The following is a 17,250-nucleotide window of genomic DNA, read 5'->3' as shown; positions in this document are numbered from 1 at the left end:
GTCGAAATTACAGGATCTTACAGCTACTTGCACCTGGCGCCTCTGGTACAGCTGCATCTTCGGGCTGCAAACTCTATCCGTCTTTTGACGGCGTAAACATGTATGCTATACTTCTACATTGTGCAGCATTTGCTTGCTGTGCCCATTGTTTTTCTCCTTTTCTTTTCCTTTTCTTTTCCTTTCCATTTATTTGCTAAAGCAACACCGATGTTAGCTAAAATAGCTCCTACGAATTGGCTGTACCGAGAAAACGATTGATTTTTGACCAATCGTGAGCGTAAACTATTACGATTTTTTTTCTTGAATAGTGCCGTGGCCGTAGCGGCCGTTTGTTTGACCGGGCGTTTGGGAAATATCCCAAGTCTCCCGATGGCTAGTCCGACCCTGCTTAGAATGCAGGACAGAAAACGGCAGAACTCGCACCGAGTAGCTATTTAACAGAAAGCAGGAGTGAAATTAGCCTGGGTCTGCCCTCTTCTGTACCTCCACTCAATTTATATTTTGCTTCTGTACTGCGTCTGGGCATGAGGTACGTAAGTCAGATGTCACAGGTTAACTTTCTACCTGTCCAATCAGCGACAGAGAGATGGCTGAGAATGATTATGTTGATGTTGTGAGCTAGTTGGTGTTGTAGTTCCGTAATAGCGGCGGAGAAAGATGCAAGCGAAGCCACATTCGGTCTGTTGTGGCAACGCTGCCGAATATCCATAAGCTAAAGCTGGAGCAATACATTTTTTTTCTGCATTTTGTTGGTGGCCTTGATGTTGTGGCCCTCCTCCCCACGGGGTTGGGAAACAGTTTGATTTTCCAGCTACGGCAGCTAGCTCTGTTACAGTAGTGGTGAAAGAATTGGCTTGGACGAACGCTAGCAATTGGTTATGGCAGATCAGAGTGGATCTAGGCAGATCCAATAGTTTTAAACTTCAACAGAGTACCCGCCTACAAGGAAGTCAACACTTGTCAATAGAGCGAGCCCATACTCTCTGTACAAATGAAATGTACGAGAGTCTGGTTAGGACCAGGCTAGAGTGAAATAACCTTAAAGGGGTAATTTACTGATAGACTGTGAAAGACCCAGAGAAACACAAATATCCGACGAGGCAAAATCCCGGTCAATTTTGGATCCCTGCCGGTCACATTTTTTAGGTCTCGAAAAGAGGACATGTCTGGGTAAAAGAGGATGTCTGGTCACCCTAGTTTTATTCTTTAATGAATGTTTGTTAATGAGTTATTTTTCAACCAATAACTCAATTAAAATTACAAAGACGGACATTTGCAACTTTTTATCGCAACTTTCACTTGCTCCCGCAATTTCATTGCAACAAACACCTAAAAAACACAACTTTCATCGAAACCTTTTGGAAAAGCTCCCGCGAAATCAGGAATTTTAGCCCGCAACTATAACAAAAAAGGTCCGCGAAATCCTGCAGAGACTGTTTAAAGCCTTCATTTTGTAACATGTTTGCCTTGTAATTGATTCTATTCATTTGCAATGTTATTAAATGCGTATTTCATTTTAACCTTACTTTGACCATTCTTGCTTTGATTTAATCCATAGAGTCAAATAACCTTAATTATATTTATTGGCATGAACCAAATAATGCCAATAATATACACTGTTCAGTTTCCAATCTTCCTTTAAACCATAGTGGAATTAGTTTTGGTTGTTTGGCCAATATTTAACCCCCTACACAACTATGACAAGGTAAACTCGGTTTTGCAGTCAATGACCCCTTTAAAGGAAGACAGAAATTGTACAGTCAAAGATTACATCCTTACAAATAAGAAACATAGCTCATGCCAATGCTATGTCGGAGAGGAAAGAGCATTAGCCATAGTTACGTTTGATCAGAGTTGATCAATGAGGTTGAGTTGGATTTAGAAGGCTATCCACCAGGGCATGGAAGCTCCTATTGGGTCAAACGAGGTGTCTATCGAAAGGTCAGAGTTTAGCGGCCATCCCGATCGTAAATATTAGAAGCAGAACTCCTTCAATGAGCGATAGTGCGTGACTGACTGCCCAATTGAAATGGCGAAGGCAGAATGATGCAACAAGATTGTGGCTTGGTGTGGAGGTAATACATTGTTTTAGACAAACTACTTGATATAATAAGATAGTTTGAACCTTTGAGAATGTAACCAGACCATTGTTGTTGGGATGTTTTGCATAACTGGACAGCTGCAAGCCGTATAAAGTAAGTAAATAGTTTTTCCTCATGCTTTTCAACAAAGGTAGTATATCACAAAGACGTTGAGTGTACTTGCTATTGCAACTCGATCTTGAAATGGTGTAAATCAATGGAAGCACAAGAATTGTAACTTTCCAATGATGTATAGCATGTGTAGCAGTCAAACAAATACCGTAAACAGGTTCAAACTAACCAACAAGTGCAACATGTCCCTCAATAAGTTTCATTGTGTTCATGGAGGAAATAAACTAACATCAGATCCAACTCATCTTTCTTAAGTACCGTTGTACTCCCGGAACAAGTGCGCCTTTAGCCTTTTCTTGAAGGGGAGAGACAGTCAGTGTCTCTGATGGAGGTGGGGAAATTATTCCAACATTGGGCGGCCAGACAGGAGAAGAGCTTGGGTTGGGAGCGGGCGCTGTTGAGAGGTAGGACCACCATACGGTTCAGAAGAAGACTGAAGGTGGTGGGTGGGGGTGTAAGGCTGGAGGAGAGACTGGATGTAGGCAGCTGCAGTCCCATTCACCGCTCGGAAGGTTAGTACCAGGGTCTTGAATCTGATATGGGCCGTGATGGGAAGCCAGTGGAGGGCGATGATGAGGGTAAAATGGGAGTGTCTGGGTAGATTGAAGACCAGGCGGGTTGCTGCATTCTGAATCCTCTGGAGAGGGCGTGTTGCGTATGCTGGGAGACCGGCGAGAAGCGAGTTGCAGTAGTCCAACTTGGAGAGGACAAGTGCTTGGACAAGCAGCTGGGTGGAATGCTCAGACAGGTATCTCCTGATCTTCCGGATGTTGTAGAGGGTGAATCTACATGACCGGGAGACTGCAGCAATGTGGGCCATGAGGGAGAGCTTTTCATCCATAGTAACCACCAGATTCCTGGCAGAGGATGAGGGGGTCACCGTCGCAGATCCCAGGGTGATTGAGAGATTGTGGGAGATGGAGGGTTTGGCCGGGATGATGAAAAGTTATGTTTTGGCGAGGTTCAGCTGGAGGTGGTGCTTAGTCATCCAGGCGAGATGTCTGTAAGGCAGGCCTAAATTCTGGCTGAGGTCCCTGGATCAGTCGGGGGGAACAACAGGGACAGCTGCGTGTCGTCGGCGTTGCAGTGGTAGAAGCCAAGGGAGATGATGATTGGTCCAAGTGAGGTGGTGTACAGGGAGAAGAGGAGGGTTCCAAGGACAGAGCCCTGTGGGACACCAGTAGAGAGCTGGCGGGGGGCTGACAATTTGCTTCCCCAGGAGACCTGGTAGGATCTTCCCGAAGGGTAGGATGTGATACACTGAAGTGCAGTGCCAGAGATGCCCATCTCAGAAAGTCCAGCGAGCAGAATCTGACGGTTGACCGTATCAAATGCTGCAGATAGGTCCAGCAGGATGATGACGGATGACCTGGAAGCAGCTCTACACAATGGAGAGCACAGTTGCTGGAGACGTGTCGTCTCAAGCAGGTCCTTTAAAGCTTGCAAAGCTAGCAGGAGGGCATCACATGCAGAGTGGAGAGGCACCCCTCCCAACTCTATGGTCCCTTAGCATTGGTGTTTTGTGGGTAATCAGCATACTGAGGGAGTCAAGACGGCTGATTAGGTTTGTCTGATGTGGTTGGATCAGACTCACAGGTGTGACAGGATATTGGCTGTATGTGGTATGGCTGACCACGATACAAGACCAACTAAAGTCTAACCCGCAACGCGTGTAACATCCTTTCGCAAATACATTTTAATTTTGCTGACTGATTGAAGGTCTAAACAACAAACGTTGCAGTAAAATGATTACAGACTAACACGGAAAATGAATGACGGATTGACGAAGGCACGTTTATTTTCCAACCTTGCCTTTAGCTTCGTGCAAGAAGTGCCATCTAGCGGTCATAACATGGCAGTAAAATTGTCTCTGTCTGGAGACTCAGGGGTGATTTGACCCCTAATCGTGCTAATAGTAGGAAAAGCCAGCTCTTCGGTTCTTGTGTTAACTTACACATTCACACAGTCTGATCAGTTTGCCAGCTTTCCTTCCTGCCGTTAGCAGCAGCAATTGTGTTTCTTTTAGCCCCAGATAATGTTTTTAATTTCTTCATGTGTTAAATTCTCAATATTTTTTTTATATTAGTTTGCATTTGCTTTGTCAGTTGTGAGATGATAGGCTAACTCTGGACATTCAAACAAGCAGAAGGGCAGTAGATTAAAATCGACAGTTTTATATGGTGTAAAACAATGTATGATATACTGTATCTTATAGTGATAAAATGTGATTATGCATGAGGAAGTTTATACATTTACATAGAAATGCACCGGATAATTCCAACCTTCTGACTAACTGTTTGGTAAAGAGGTGCCCTACTACTTGATTGAAATGTTTTTATTTACTTTTATCAATATGCAGATTCATACTGTATCAGGTGGTTTCAGTGAAAAAGAGTTGTAAAGAATAACTGTTCTCTCAATGTGTTCTTACCTTTCAGATTGTAGAGGGTGTCTCTTAGCATCTTGAATATGGCCACGTACAGAGGATCACTGAAGGTCTTATAGTCCAGGTGGATACTAGGGTTCAGCTAAATGAAAATAAACCAGGAAGCCTTTTAGTACTGTTAAGGGTTTTCAAAATTATTCTATTATTTTTGGGAAATATACTTAAAAACAACCTCCAGCAGATCCATCAAGGTGTCATCCAAGAGTTTCAAAAACGATTCAGAGACAAACTGTTCAACCTGTTCAAAGAAAGAATGACAGTTATACACAAACACTGAACCTGATAAATACAACAGAGCCACAATACTTCATGACATAACTAATTAGGATTCCTCCGATAGGAGGAAACCTATTGTGTTTGTTTTACATTATTATCATTATTAACACCTATTGTGTTTCTACCTTTTCTTATTGAGGGCCAAGTAGCAACCTGTGAAGGCACCTATTGTTTTTGTTGGTTTTAATATTATTATTATTAGGTGCAAGCAGCGAAACTGCAAAGGCTCATTTTGTTTAGGTTGGAGAGATTGGGAGATACCATGTCTAATACATATGATACATATTAACTAATGTCTCCAATCTTCAACATATTTGGCACAGATTATCTTCAGACCAAGCCTCACAAAAGTTAATACATGGTTTTTGGATTTTCAAAACCGTTTACCGGTTACCGTCCGGTACAGCCAATCAAAGTCGGCAACAAAGCCTCCAAACGGGATGTGAAGTCATATCTCAGCAAAACTTTGCTGCATTGACATAAAACTTGCATGTACTCAGAACCTTGTTCTGAGGATGTGTAACATGTTGTTTGGGTCATTTGACCTGCAGCAAAGCTGCAAAGCCACCTATTTGGTTTCTACCTTTTCTCATTGGGTGTATGCTTTGGAAAGGCGCAACCTATATTGTCTCTCATATATATTATTTATTTATTATTATTGGGTGTGCTTGCCTTGGCACGGCTCAACCTATATTCTGCTGAGTTAGCTACCTAAAACGGCAAGACAGTAGTAGAAACGCCACAGGCAAAGACCAGGGTGAGGCTAGGGTGATAAAATTATGTTTCCAGGCTGTGATATCAACATCTTGTATTTTTGTACGCCCTTCAACTGGTTGGCTCCAGCGATTCCCATACAGTGGTAGTCTAGTAGTAAAATAGCTCAGCTGTACAACTTACTGGGGGCAGTGGCGGCTGCTGGTCTTTCAAATAGGGGAAGCTCATTTTCGGCCTACATCATATACATTTTCCATTTATTTTGCTAGTTCACTGGCTAGTTCACCCCTACGACACTAGCCTAGCCTACTGTATGAATGAATGAATGAACAATCTAAAGAAACAATATTTAACTCGAAGGAAATGTGGGAATTAGGTTAAACTGAAACAATGAATGTGGCGTATAATTGTATGAAATGTATGAGAATTGGCTAACAATTTCTCCAAGCAAATACTAAGAATTAGGTTGCAGCAGTTTGTCTTGTTTTTCGACTACACTTGCAAAATCCGCAATGGGACTGAGCTCGAATAGCTTTGGCGACTTTTTCTAGTACAAAATTGTCTCCTACAGTTTTTATCAAATTTTCTTAAAAATTTCCAGAGATTATCTCCAGACTGAGCCTCACAAAAGGTATCATATTGGTTTTTAATTGTTTGTCGGTACAGGATATCAAATTTGGCAACTAATTGAGGTCATATCTCAGCAAAAGGTCCACAAAGGTCATGCCATTCAAACTCTAGGGGGCTCTGAAATAAGCAAAAAAGTGTTTCAGCCAATAACTGTCGATTTGTTTGCCTTAATTAAGTGTTTCTTTGTCCTGTGATATCTTGTGAAATCCCATGGGTGACACTTTAACTTGTGATGCCAGCCAAATTGATACGGCCGCCATTCTTTATTCATGAGAAAAAAACTTCCCCACAGATTTTATCAAATTTTCACCAATTGTGGCACAGATTATCTTCAGACCAAGCCTCACAAAGTTATCACATGATTTTTTGAAATTTGTAACCGTTTGTCCGGTACAGCCAATCAAAATCGTTGACGAAGCCACCAAACAGAAAGTTGGGTCGAATCTCAGCAAATCTTTGATGGATTCACACCAAACTTGCTACGTGTACTTGAAACCCTGTTCTGTGGATTTCTAAAATGTTTTTTTGGAGCTGCTTGGCACCCTCATTGGTGCTTGCAGCTATATTTATATTATTATATTTCTGTGTGTTTTGTTGCTTTTTTGGTTACATTAAGGGTAAGGCCTTGTTAAGTATAAAGGGTAGACACAATATGCTCCGGCTTCTGCTTACATACTTTTGCATTGGTCAGAGAATATTACGTTTGATTTTGTTTCATTGTTCATGTAATGATTTGGTATTATTTAACCACTTTCATGGCTGTGTGGTCAATCAGTTGTTTTTGGTGTATAATTGACAGAAATAAATATTATTCTATTCTCATTGTCGTCGTCATCTGCCGCTTGTCCGGGGGTCGGGACGCGGGGGTAGCAACCTAAGCAGGGAGGCCCAGACTTCCCTCTCCCAGGCCACTTCCACCAGCTCTTCCTGGGGACCCAGAGGCATTCCAAGGCCAGCCGAGAGACATAGTCTCTCCAGCATGTCCTGGGTCTTCCCCGGGGCCTCTTCCCAGTGGGACGTGCCCAGAACACCTCACCAAGGAGGCATCCAGGAGGCATCCTGATCAGATGCCTGAGTCGCTTCAACTGGCTCATCTCGACGTGAAGCAGCAGCGGTTCTACTCTGAGCCCCTCCCGGATGACCGAACTTCTCACCCTATCTCTAAGGGAGAGCCCGAACACCCTGCGGAGAAAACTCGGGGAACATTTTTTTGGTCGCTTGTATTCGCAATCTCGATTTCGGTCCCTACCCACAGTTCGTGACCATTGGTGAGGGTAGGAACGTAGATCGCCAGGTAAATAGAGAGCTTCGCCTTTCGACTCAGCTCCTTCTTCACCACGACGGACCGATGCAGAGCCCAAATCACTGCGAACGCCGCACCGATCCGCTTGTCAATCTCGCGCTCCATTCTTCCCTCACTCGTGAAGACCCCGAGATACTTGAACTCCTCTACTTGGGTCAAGATTTCTTCCACGACCCAGAGATTGCACTGCATCCTTTTCCAGTCGATATCCATGGCCTCAGATTTGGAGGTATTGCTTCCCATCCCAGCCACTTCGCAGCGACCCGATCCTGAGGTCACCAAACCGGACCCCCTCAACGCCCTGGCTGCGCCTAGAAATTCTGTCCATATAAATTACGAACAGAATCGGTGACAAAGGGCAGCCCTGGCGGAGTCCAACCCTCACCAGGACTAGGTTCGACTTACTGCCGGCAATGCGGACCAAACTCACGAACGCCTTTTCCAAATCCACAAAACATGTGTAGACTGGTTGGACGAACTCCCATGCACCCTCCAGGACCCTGCCGAGGGTGTAGAGCTGGTCCACAGTTCCACGGCCATGACGAAAACCACATAGCTCCTCCTGAATCCGAAGTTCGACAATCCAACGGACCCTCCTCTCCAGAACCCCTGAATAGACTTTCTCAGGGAGGCTGAGGTGTGTGATCCCCCTAAAGTTGGAGAACACCCTCCGGTCCCCCTTTTTAAAGAGGGGAACCACCACCCCAGTCTGCCAGTCCAGAGGCACTGTCCCCGATGTCCACGCGATGTTGCAGAGTCTTGTCAACCAAGACAGCCCTACAACATCCAGAGCCTTAAGGAACTCCGGGCAGACCTGATCCACCCCAGGGGCCCTGCCACCGCGGAGCTTTTTAACCACCTTGGCGACCTCAGCCCCAGAGATAGAAGGGTCCCCCTTATGTCCCCAGACTCTACGTCGGAAAGCGTGTTGGTGGAATTAAGGAGGTCTTCAAAGTATTCCTTCCACCGATTCTATTGTTCTATATAAACTCCTCAAAAAAAGTTTGGAAACGTTCCTTTGGTCGATTATTTCTCCCCTTTAACAATACCAATTGGTATTGTATTCTATATCGTTGGAAAGCCCGATAAGTCACGTTTACAATGAGGTACAACTTGTAAGGATCGTGCATTCGTGGAATGAGCAACACAGCTAACCCAGCTGTCGGTAGCGGCCAAAACCTTTTGCCAAAATCCCCTGCAATATTCTTCTGTTGGTATTCACTCTCATTTTGAGGTTCAAGTGGGATCAGCTTGGGCGTGCTGTACGTGCCAGAGTGACCAACGCAAACATGTTGGTGACTTGCGACAAATCCTGGTTGAGGAATGGGATGCCATCCCACAGCAGTGTGTGACCAGGCTGGTGACCAGCATGAGGAGGAGGTAACAAGCTGTTGTGGCTGCGTATGGACCTTCCACACGCTACTGAGGTCCCTAACAGTGTAAAATGAATTAAGTGCAAAAATTTCCAATATGTGTTGTTTTTTCCTTATTACTGTGGGAGAGTGCAATTATCCAATCCACCAAGCAACTCAAAACGAGAGTGAATACCAACAGAAGAATATTGCAGGGGATTTTGGCAAAAGGTTTTGGCCGCTACCCACATGGTTAGCTGTGTTGCTCATTCCACAAATGCACGATCCTTACAAGTTGTACCTCGTTGTAAAGGTGACTAATCAGGCTTTCCAATGATATAAAATACAATACCAATTGGTATTATTGAAAGGGAGGAATAATCGAAAAAATTAGTTTCCGAACTTTTTTTGAGGAGTTTATATTTTTATCTTGACTCGGGTGAAATGACCGCGCTCGGCGCTTCTAATGATTAACACAAAAACCATCACACCCTGTCTGAAGGCGTGAAAAGGTCTAGAATCTTTCAAGGAGGATTTCTCTGCTCGGGGATTCCAGGTTTACAAACATTCAGATACATGTATCTTCAACTATTTTCAGATTTCAATGAATGACACATCATTTGAAAGCTTACAATCGGCACCTTCACAATCTGTAATAAACTGATAAATGACCTTGGCTAACAACGGCCCCTTTTCACCAAAGCGTGTCACATACTTGAAATATGCATGCTTGGTTAAATGCTAGGGTCTCTGCCAATGAATGTTTGCCTTCTTCCCCTTACGTTTGCCAAATTCTCACTGACACATCCAGGGCCCTGACACGCGCAAGCTTGGGGCCACGCACACATATCAATGGCTTCCTGGCCAGCCTGGCCTAACCAAGCCCCCACCTCTCACTCCTTGGCTTGAAGCAAAGTCCTTGGTGGATCTTTTTGGAGTCAATTTAGTGTCAATAATATTTTGCATCCATAGAAATGGTTTTGCATCCGTAGAAATAGTTTTGTATCCGTAGAAAAAGATTTACATCCGCAGAACGTTTTTTAGTTGCAACACTTTTTATGGATTAGGGCTGCCGCGATTCCGCGACGCTGAAAATGCGTCGACATCAATATTTTAAATCAACGCATCTTTTAAAACAAATTTTTTATAATAAAAAATACAAAAAACGCTTCAATTCATAATAACAAGTGTTCTTCTTCAATATCACATCGTAATTGGTGCTTGCATGACGTCGGTCGTTGTTGGCTCAAGTCATTGGTCGGCTCCAGTCAACGCTCAAATATCATGGCAGATGCAGATTCCAACTTGGTTCCGAAACCCGAGTCCTCAAATACCCGAGGCTTCAAAAGTATGGGAATACTTCGACTTAACGCTATCACCAAACAATAAGGTAGTTTGTACACTGTGCAAAGTTTCAATGGCTTACCACAGCAGCACTTGCGCTATGCACTGTTACGGCCACGGCCTGGTTCCTGTCCCTTTTACACCCCCTGCTGGTTCACCTGGATTATCCTGCCAAGACTCTACACACCTGCTGCCCATTACCTCAACATCCTGCCTACTTCAACCCGGCTTTCCAACCACTCCTCGTCAGATCGTTGTCACAGCTACTGTGGTAGTATGCGCTTTTGACCCGCAAGCATTGCTTGATTCACTTGCCTTCTGTAAACCTGTTTTCTTTGTGCCCAGGATCGTCATCCGAGAACCCAATCCCTGTCTGCCTGCCGACCCGCTGATTCACCAAACAAGACCACAACTCAGGACTACACCGAATAAATTAACTAAATCGTATCTGTACTGCGTTTGGGTCCACTCTGTACCACACCGTAACATGCACGAGCACCTGAAAAGAACACATACAGGCGCAAAAAAGGCAAAACCACCGTTGTCTGGTGTTGTCTATTCATGTTTATAAGGGATAGCCTTTTTAATCTATGTTGTCATTGTAACTGCTAAATACACGCATTATTAAAGCTATAAAGTTGTCTGCCTGCTACCTTAGAGTTTCCATTGAATAAATGTTTAGGTAGGTTATAATCGGTGTTTATTCTACGTTGGTCGATAAGATGGCTCTCTAGGTTAGCTTTTGCTATTTAACCTAGCTAACTTGTTAACCGTAACCATGACGCTTTGCTAGGACAATGGAGGCAAAAGAAGTGATTTAAAGACGTTAGCCCTACTCCGGCTCTAGAGTGTGGTAAATGTAGACTACTTGGTTCTTAGATAATTGGCGAATATCGCTATCTAATCATTACCGAACTGGCATAAGCACCAGCCCAGAACCAGCACCTTGGAATTTTTGGTTTAAAAGGGGTGTGTGTTCGTGTATGTTGGGATATGTTATGTACCTTATCTAAATATTTTAATTAACGTTGGAGTTGATAGTTTAAACCTACCAACGTTTTTTTTTGTTTTGGAAAATGAATCGTTTAGATTAATCGACTAATCAATAAAATAGTCTACAGATTAGAAAGAAAAATAGTCGTTAGTGGCAGCCCTATTATGGATGCAAAACTAATAATAATTATGGTTTGTTATTTTAAGGTGTTTAAGGGGAAAATTCCCCCACAAAAAAGTATACATTTGTAAGCTTCGATATCGTGGATCTTCGTAAAATCTGAGTCTGGATGATGACGTAAAATGATAAGAGTTGATTAAGTTCTGCGTGTGATATAGACGCATTTCCTGTTGATGGAAATGAATGGGAGGAATTTGCATATAAACTGCATGCAAAACAGGGATTTGGCGTATATATGGCATGCAAAATAGAAGTGTAAACCAGTGTCATAGATACGCAGAAGTATGAGACTGGGTTGGTGAGCAGTATTCTGATTCTACTCAACAAGCATTGTGCTGATAGGCCAACATTTTGGACCAATTTCGAAACAGCCATAGTTTTGCACTCAGACATAGTTCAGTAGAGAAAGTTTTGCATCCGTCGAAAAAGTTTGACATCTGCAACAAAGTTTTGCATCTTTGAACCAATTTTTTTTAAGGATGTAAAACTATTTCTGCGGATGCAAATAATTTTCTACGGATACAAAACTTCTTCTACGGATGCACAACTTTTTCTACGGATACAAAATGATTTCTACGGTTAAAAAATAGTATTGACACAAATTTGACTCCATAAATCTTGGTGGTATTGCATTCCCGATTTGGTATCCCAAGTATAGGAAAGTATAGACCGCTAGTGACTCCTACACTATAAATGTTCCACCATTGCCCATAGGTGGCGCTACACACCACACCCCAACTGTCTGTTTTCGAAACCGTGTGATGGGAATTCCACCCAAAAAGTCAAAATTGTCAGAAATTTGGGATACATGCCTTATTTATCTTTAGATTTTCTTTCTTTTACAATTATAAAAGAGAACATCCTATTTTTATCATTAGATAATTAACCCATTCATTAGTTGTCTATTTTTAAACATAGCAATCTTTATTTTATTAGAAAGATGTAACCCAAGCTGTTTAAGCAAAGGGAATTTAGGGGAGTCAAACTGAATTTCAAAAACGTAATGTCCGGCCCCTTGACACTTTATCAAATCTGGCCCTTCAAAAAATAATTATAATTGCACTACAATATTGTAGCAAAAACGCTCTTGGTTCCCAGCATGCCTTGCAGCAGGACTAATGCACCCTGTTGGGGATTCATGTAGTTCGAAAAAGCATTGTTTAACTCTGAATTGCTGAGTTTCTGTTCATTACTGTGTTGTTGATAGCTTATAGCCTGGGTAGCCTTAGTTAGTCACCCTAAGGGTGTAAACTATCAAACTAAGTGGCTACCCAAGCTGTTGCATTTGTAGTTAAAACGTTCAGTGGTGGGCATTTTGTTTAATTTCAGGGGAAAATTTCATTCACCATAAAGTTCTGATCACTGATGCGTGATCATGTTTTCAGGCGGTGCAAAACCCAACCTATCAACGTCACAGCCACCTATCTATGTCAGATCAAAGACAGTTTATATAACCTGCATTCAGTTACTCAGCTGGTATGATGCAAATCAAATGTATTTGTATAGCCCTTTTTAGACGCAAGCATGTCACAGAGGGCTTCACATACGTCCATAGAACTGCCCCTCAACCAACCTAAACCCTCAAGGACAAAATAATTAACACATAAAACAGACTGCAGGTAGGTATGTTCTGATATCTGCAATTGATTTAGCTAGTTGTTGCTAAATCCCTGCTAAATTCAATAAATTCGAGGGGACGGAGCTTCAGCCCTCCCCCCCCCCCCAGGATCAAGCAGAGAAGACTGCTGACTTTCATTCGAATTTGGATGGGTAGTTAACACCACATTCTTCTGTGGTGTGATGAACTTAAAAACTCATTTTCAGTTCTGCTTTACAGCCACTTTAAGTGCTTAAGAGAACACTATGTGACTGATCCGCTGAAGGACAAGTCACGCAAGTGTCGTTCAGCCGAGTGATACCGACCTTAAAACATACTGTATCTTATATAGTCTACAATATCTGGTCAATCTAAAGTCTACAGTTAATAAATACATTCTTCTCCATAATGGATTGTAAACAATAAATGTCTTAACAGGAAAAGGTCAAACAGCTGTTTCAACAACACATACTCTAAGTCTCCAATTGACCCTTTCAAGTACTTCACCCTTCCGTCATGAGTCTTAATTGGGAGGATGTAGAAAATTCCCACCCTCAAGGGTAAGCTGCCCCATAGGGTAATCAGAGGCCTCAGGACAGACAAACATTCCCTTTCATCCTCCACCTGTTGGCCTAACTTCTTTTATGTCACAGCATGTCTTTAACAATGGTCATAAAACACACAATTCAAATCAATCTTGAAAACCACATACATTCTATTACATTCGTCCATTGGATTTGTGGCGGAAATAATTATGAACAGCTTCCAAGTTTCTATCTTTCTGAGGGAGGATTCAGTTAATTTTGTTCACTTTAAAGATGTGTTCAGAGTTGCTAATAAATTGACAGAGCATACAATCTCCTGCAGTGTTTTCAAATGTGTTGACTGCTGTAGCATGATACAATGACAACATCAAATGACATGGTTCAAGATGGATTCACCCTCTAGGACGCAACTTTGATTCACCTCGATAAATTAAAAAGATAAAATACAGCTGCAAGCAGCAATGAGGCGGCCAAGCAGTCAAATGACCCAGAAAAACATTTTAGACATCCTCAGAAGAGGGAAACAAGTACACACAGCAAGTTTGGTATGAATCCATCAAAGATTTGCTGAGCTATGACCCAACTTCCTGTTTGCTGGCTTAACAGCACATTTTGATGTACCGGGCAAACGTTTTCGAAAATCAAAAAACCATGTGATAGCTTTTGTGAGGCTTGGTCTGAAGATAATCTCTGACAAATTTGGTGAAGATTGGACACACTTTGTAGGAGGAGTAGAGAAAAAACTTGTTTTCAGTCATTAAAAATGGCAGCCACATCAATTCGGCTGTTATCACAAGTTACAATGTGTCACACACGGGATGTCCCAAGATATCATGAGACATGACAATAAAGGCAAACAAATCAACAGTTATTGGCCAAAACGCATTTTTGGTTCCCACGGCCACTCCCAGTGATCAAATGACACCAAATTGTTTGGACATCCGCAGAAGAGGGTTCCAAGTCGACATACCAAGTTTGGTGTTAATTTCTCAAGAGTTGCTGAGATATGACCCAACTTCCTATTTGGTTGCTTTGTCGCCGATTTTGATTGGCTGTACCGGACAAACGGTTTTGAAAAAAAAAATATTTGATGAAATTCAGTGAGGGTTGGTCTGACAATTATGTGTGCCAAATCTGGGGAAGATTGGACAACAATTGAAGGAGGAGAAGCAAAAAAAAAAACTATCCGGTTATCTATATAACCGGAAATTGACAACATGTTGAACTCGACTTATTCCAGGGAATCCAACGGTACCTCATTTTTTTAATTCAGTCATACGGTTAAAATTAGTCTGTACACACAAGTCCAACCTCGACCAGTTGGTGGCGTTAGAGTGCTGCAATGGGAGACATAAAACTTGGTGTAAATAAAGAGGGGCCTGTCCTTAATGAGTGTGCCAAATTTTACAAAAAGTGACCATATGGTTCTAGGGGCTGCCATAGACTCCAATGGGAGAAGAAGATTAATAATAAGAAGGTAGAAACACTTAAATGGCTCTGCAGCTTCGTAAACCCAAAAGCCCCATCAGTCTGCCAGGATTTGGGAAAACTGACACAAATATTATTTTCATCAACTATAGCTTTAATATACTTGAACCTCGGTAGAGATGTGTAGGAGCAATGTTGTGTACGTGTGATATACTACATTTTGACATTTTGCAAACGTCAGGAGGAAACCTCCATTGCTGCTTGCAGCTATATTTATAATTCTGACTGCACTCATCTCGGTAGGAACTGACCATGTTTAAGAGCTGCCTGAGCATATCCAAAGGAACCTCAAACTCTCTGCAGCTGCTTCCAGTGAAGAGAGGAGACATGGAGAAACTGGAGCTGATAGTAGAGAAGTAGTAGTCTGGGTCCACCGCACTACCATCTGGGAGATATGAACCTGGAGAGAGAAAGAGAAATAGGAGGGAAGGAAGAAAGGTATAGAGGGTGGAAGGGAAGGAGGGAAGAAGGAATCCCAAGAAAAAGTTCAACATGCTGAGGCAAAACAGATGTTCCATTCATTTGAGCATTTTGTTGCAGAAAAATGGCACGACGTGTTGCAAGATGGTTTATTTTTTCAAGATTCTTTATGGGAGTGATCTTTGGACTACCATGGAGTAGATACTGGGTCAATATTTAGAGACACACTGGTTCTTTGGATGCACTGTTTTGAGTTACAATATGGATAGATTTAATGCTAGCTCAAATTGAATCCAAATTTAATTTTTGAATTGGAAATGTTCATTGAATCAACTAAATATTAAAAGCAAAATGTTGAATAATTTCACAGACTGAAATTGAATTTTAAATAAAATATTATTTTAATGTATTCAAAAGAAGGGACAGCCTGAGAAGAATGATCTGTATGAAGACAAATTAGGGTCATACAGATTTGCAAGTGTAAAACTAGATTTTCTAAAGTGGTAATCAAACTGATAACCTTCCATATTCAAGTTTGCTTTTTAAACCAACAATGTAGGATAAGTAGTGTCTAAGTAGGCCTCTAATTTTTTCTACTATTCAGAATTCGGTTTATTCACCATGAATGTTATACAAACACGGAATTTACTGTGGCAGGGAAGTGCAAACACTAAACACATACGAATCTTAAATTAAGTAAAAGTACAAAAGTTTAACTACTCCTAAGAACTAAACAATCTAAGAATAAAGCAATTTAAATATAAAATAAAATAAAAATATATATAAATAAGAATAAGAATGAGCAGCATGAATGGTCAACAATGCAATAATGATCAGATACTGGGTTAAATAATGAATGAATGTCAGTGGGAGTCCTTAGCCTTGATGAAGAGGCCAGTAGCAGAGGGAAAGAAACAGGTCTTATGGCGTGAAGTTTTGGTCCTGATGGACCGCAGCCTTCTGCCGGAGGGCAGTGGCTGAAACAGGGAGTGTCCAGGGTGGGAGGACTCAGCCACAATCTCCCTTGCTCGCCTCAGGGACCTCGAGGTGTGCAGGTCCTTAAGGGTAGGCAGATTGCAGCCAATCACCTTCTCAGCAGTGCGGATGATACGCTGCAGTCTGCTCTTGTCCTTGGCAGTAGCAGCAGCGTACAAGACAGTGATGGAGGAGGTGAGGATGAACTCAATGATGGCTGTGTAGAAGTGCACCATCATTGTCTTTGGCAGGTTGAATTTCTTCAGCTGCCGTAGGAAGTACATCCTCTGTTGTGCTTTTTTGGTGAGGGAGCTGATGTTCAGTTCCCACTTGAGGTCCTGGGAGAGGATGGTGCCCAGGAAGCGGAAGAACTCCACAGTGTTGACTGGGGAGTCACTCAGGGTGATGGGGGTGAGTGGGGCTGTGTTCTTCCTGAAGTCCACAACCATCTCCACTGTCTTTAGGGCATTGAGCTCTAAGTTGTTCTGGCTACACCAGGTCACCAGGTTGTCAGCTTCCCACCTGTGGTCAGACTAGTCCCCGTCAGAGATGAGCCCAATAAGGGTGGTGAAGTCCGCAAACTTCAAGAGTTTGACAGACGAATGACTTGAGGTGCAGCTGTTGGTGTACAGGGAGAATAGCAGAGGAGAAAGGACGCAGCCCTGAGGAGATCCGGTGCTGATGGACGGGGAGTCAGAGACTTGTGTTCCCAGCTTAACACACTGCTTCCTGTCAGACAGGAAGTCTGTGATCCACCTGCAAGTGGAGTCGGG

General features: G+C 42.6%; 1 protein-coding gene and 1 long non-coding RNA gene across 5 annotated transcripts in view; one reads left to right on the top strand and one right to left on the bottom strand.

Annotated features, from left to right (window-relative positions):
* The window catches only part of pi4kaa (phosphatidylinositol 4-kinase, catalytic, alpha a), a 118,622-nt gene that overhangs the window by 91,914 nt on the left and 9,458 nt on the right, over positions 1 to 17,250 (bottom strand). For all 4 annotated transcript variants that reach the window (XM_084693901.1, XM_084693900.1, XM_084693899.1 and 1 more), the window contains 3 exons: positions 15,334 to 15,482; positions 4,832 to 4,897; positions 4,645 to 4,741 (listed from right to left, as the gene is read on the bottom strand). In XM_084693901.1, the coding sequence (XP_084550027.1) occupies positions 4,645 to 4,741; positions 4,832 to 4,897; positions 15,334 to 15,482 (312 nt within the window). The remainder of the gene's footprint in view (positions 1 to 4,644; positions 4,742 to 4,831; positions 4,898 to 15,333; positions 15,483 to 17,250) is intronic.
* Positions 10,488 to 10,725, top strand: LOC146220826 (uncharacterized). The gene is made up of 2 exons (XR_014750891.1): positions 10,488 to 10,549; positions 10,624 to 10,725. It is a non-coding gene; the product is annotated as an uncharacterized LOC146220826 (long non-coding RNA).

The sequence above is a fragment of the Hypomesus nipponensis genome, chromosome 27, assembly GCF_054491055.1.
Source record: "Hypomesus nipponensis isolate SF chromosome 27, ASM5449105v1, whole genome shotgun sequence".
In the NCBI taxonomy this organism is placed as follows: domain Eukaryota; kingdom Metazoa; phylum Chordata; class Actinopteri; order Osmeriformes; family Osmeridae; genus Hypomesus; species Hypomesus nipponensis.
The sequence above is the reverse complement of the archived record's forward strand: the minus strand, read 5'-3'. Positions and strand labels throughout refer to the sequence as shown.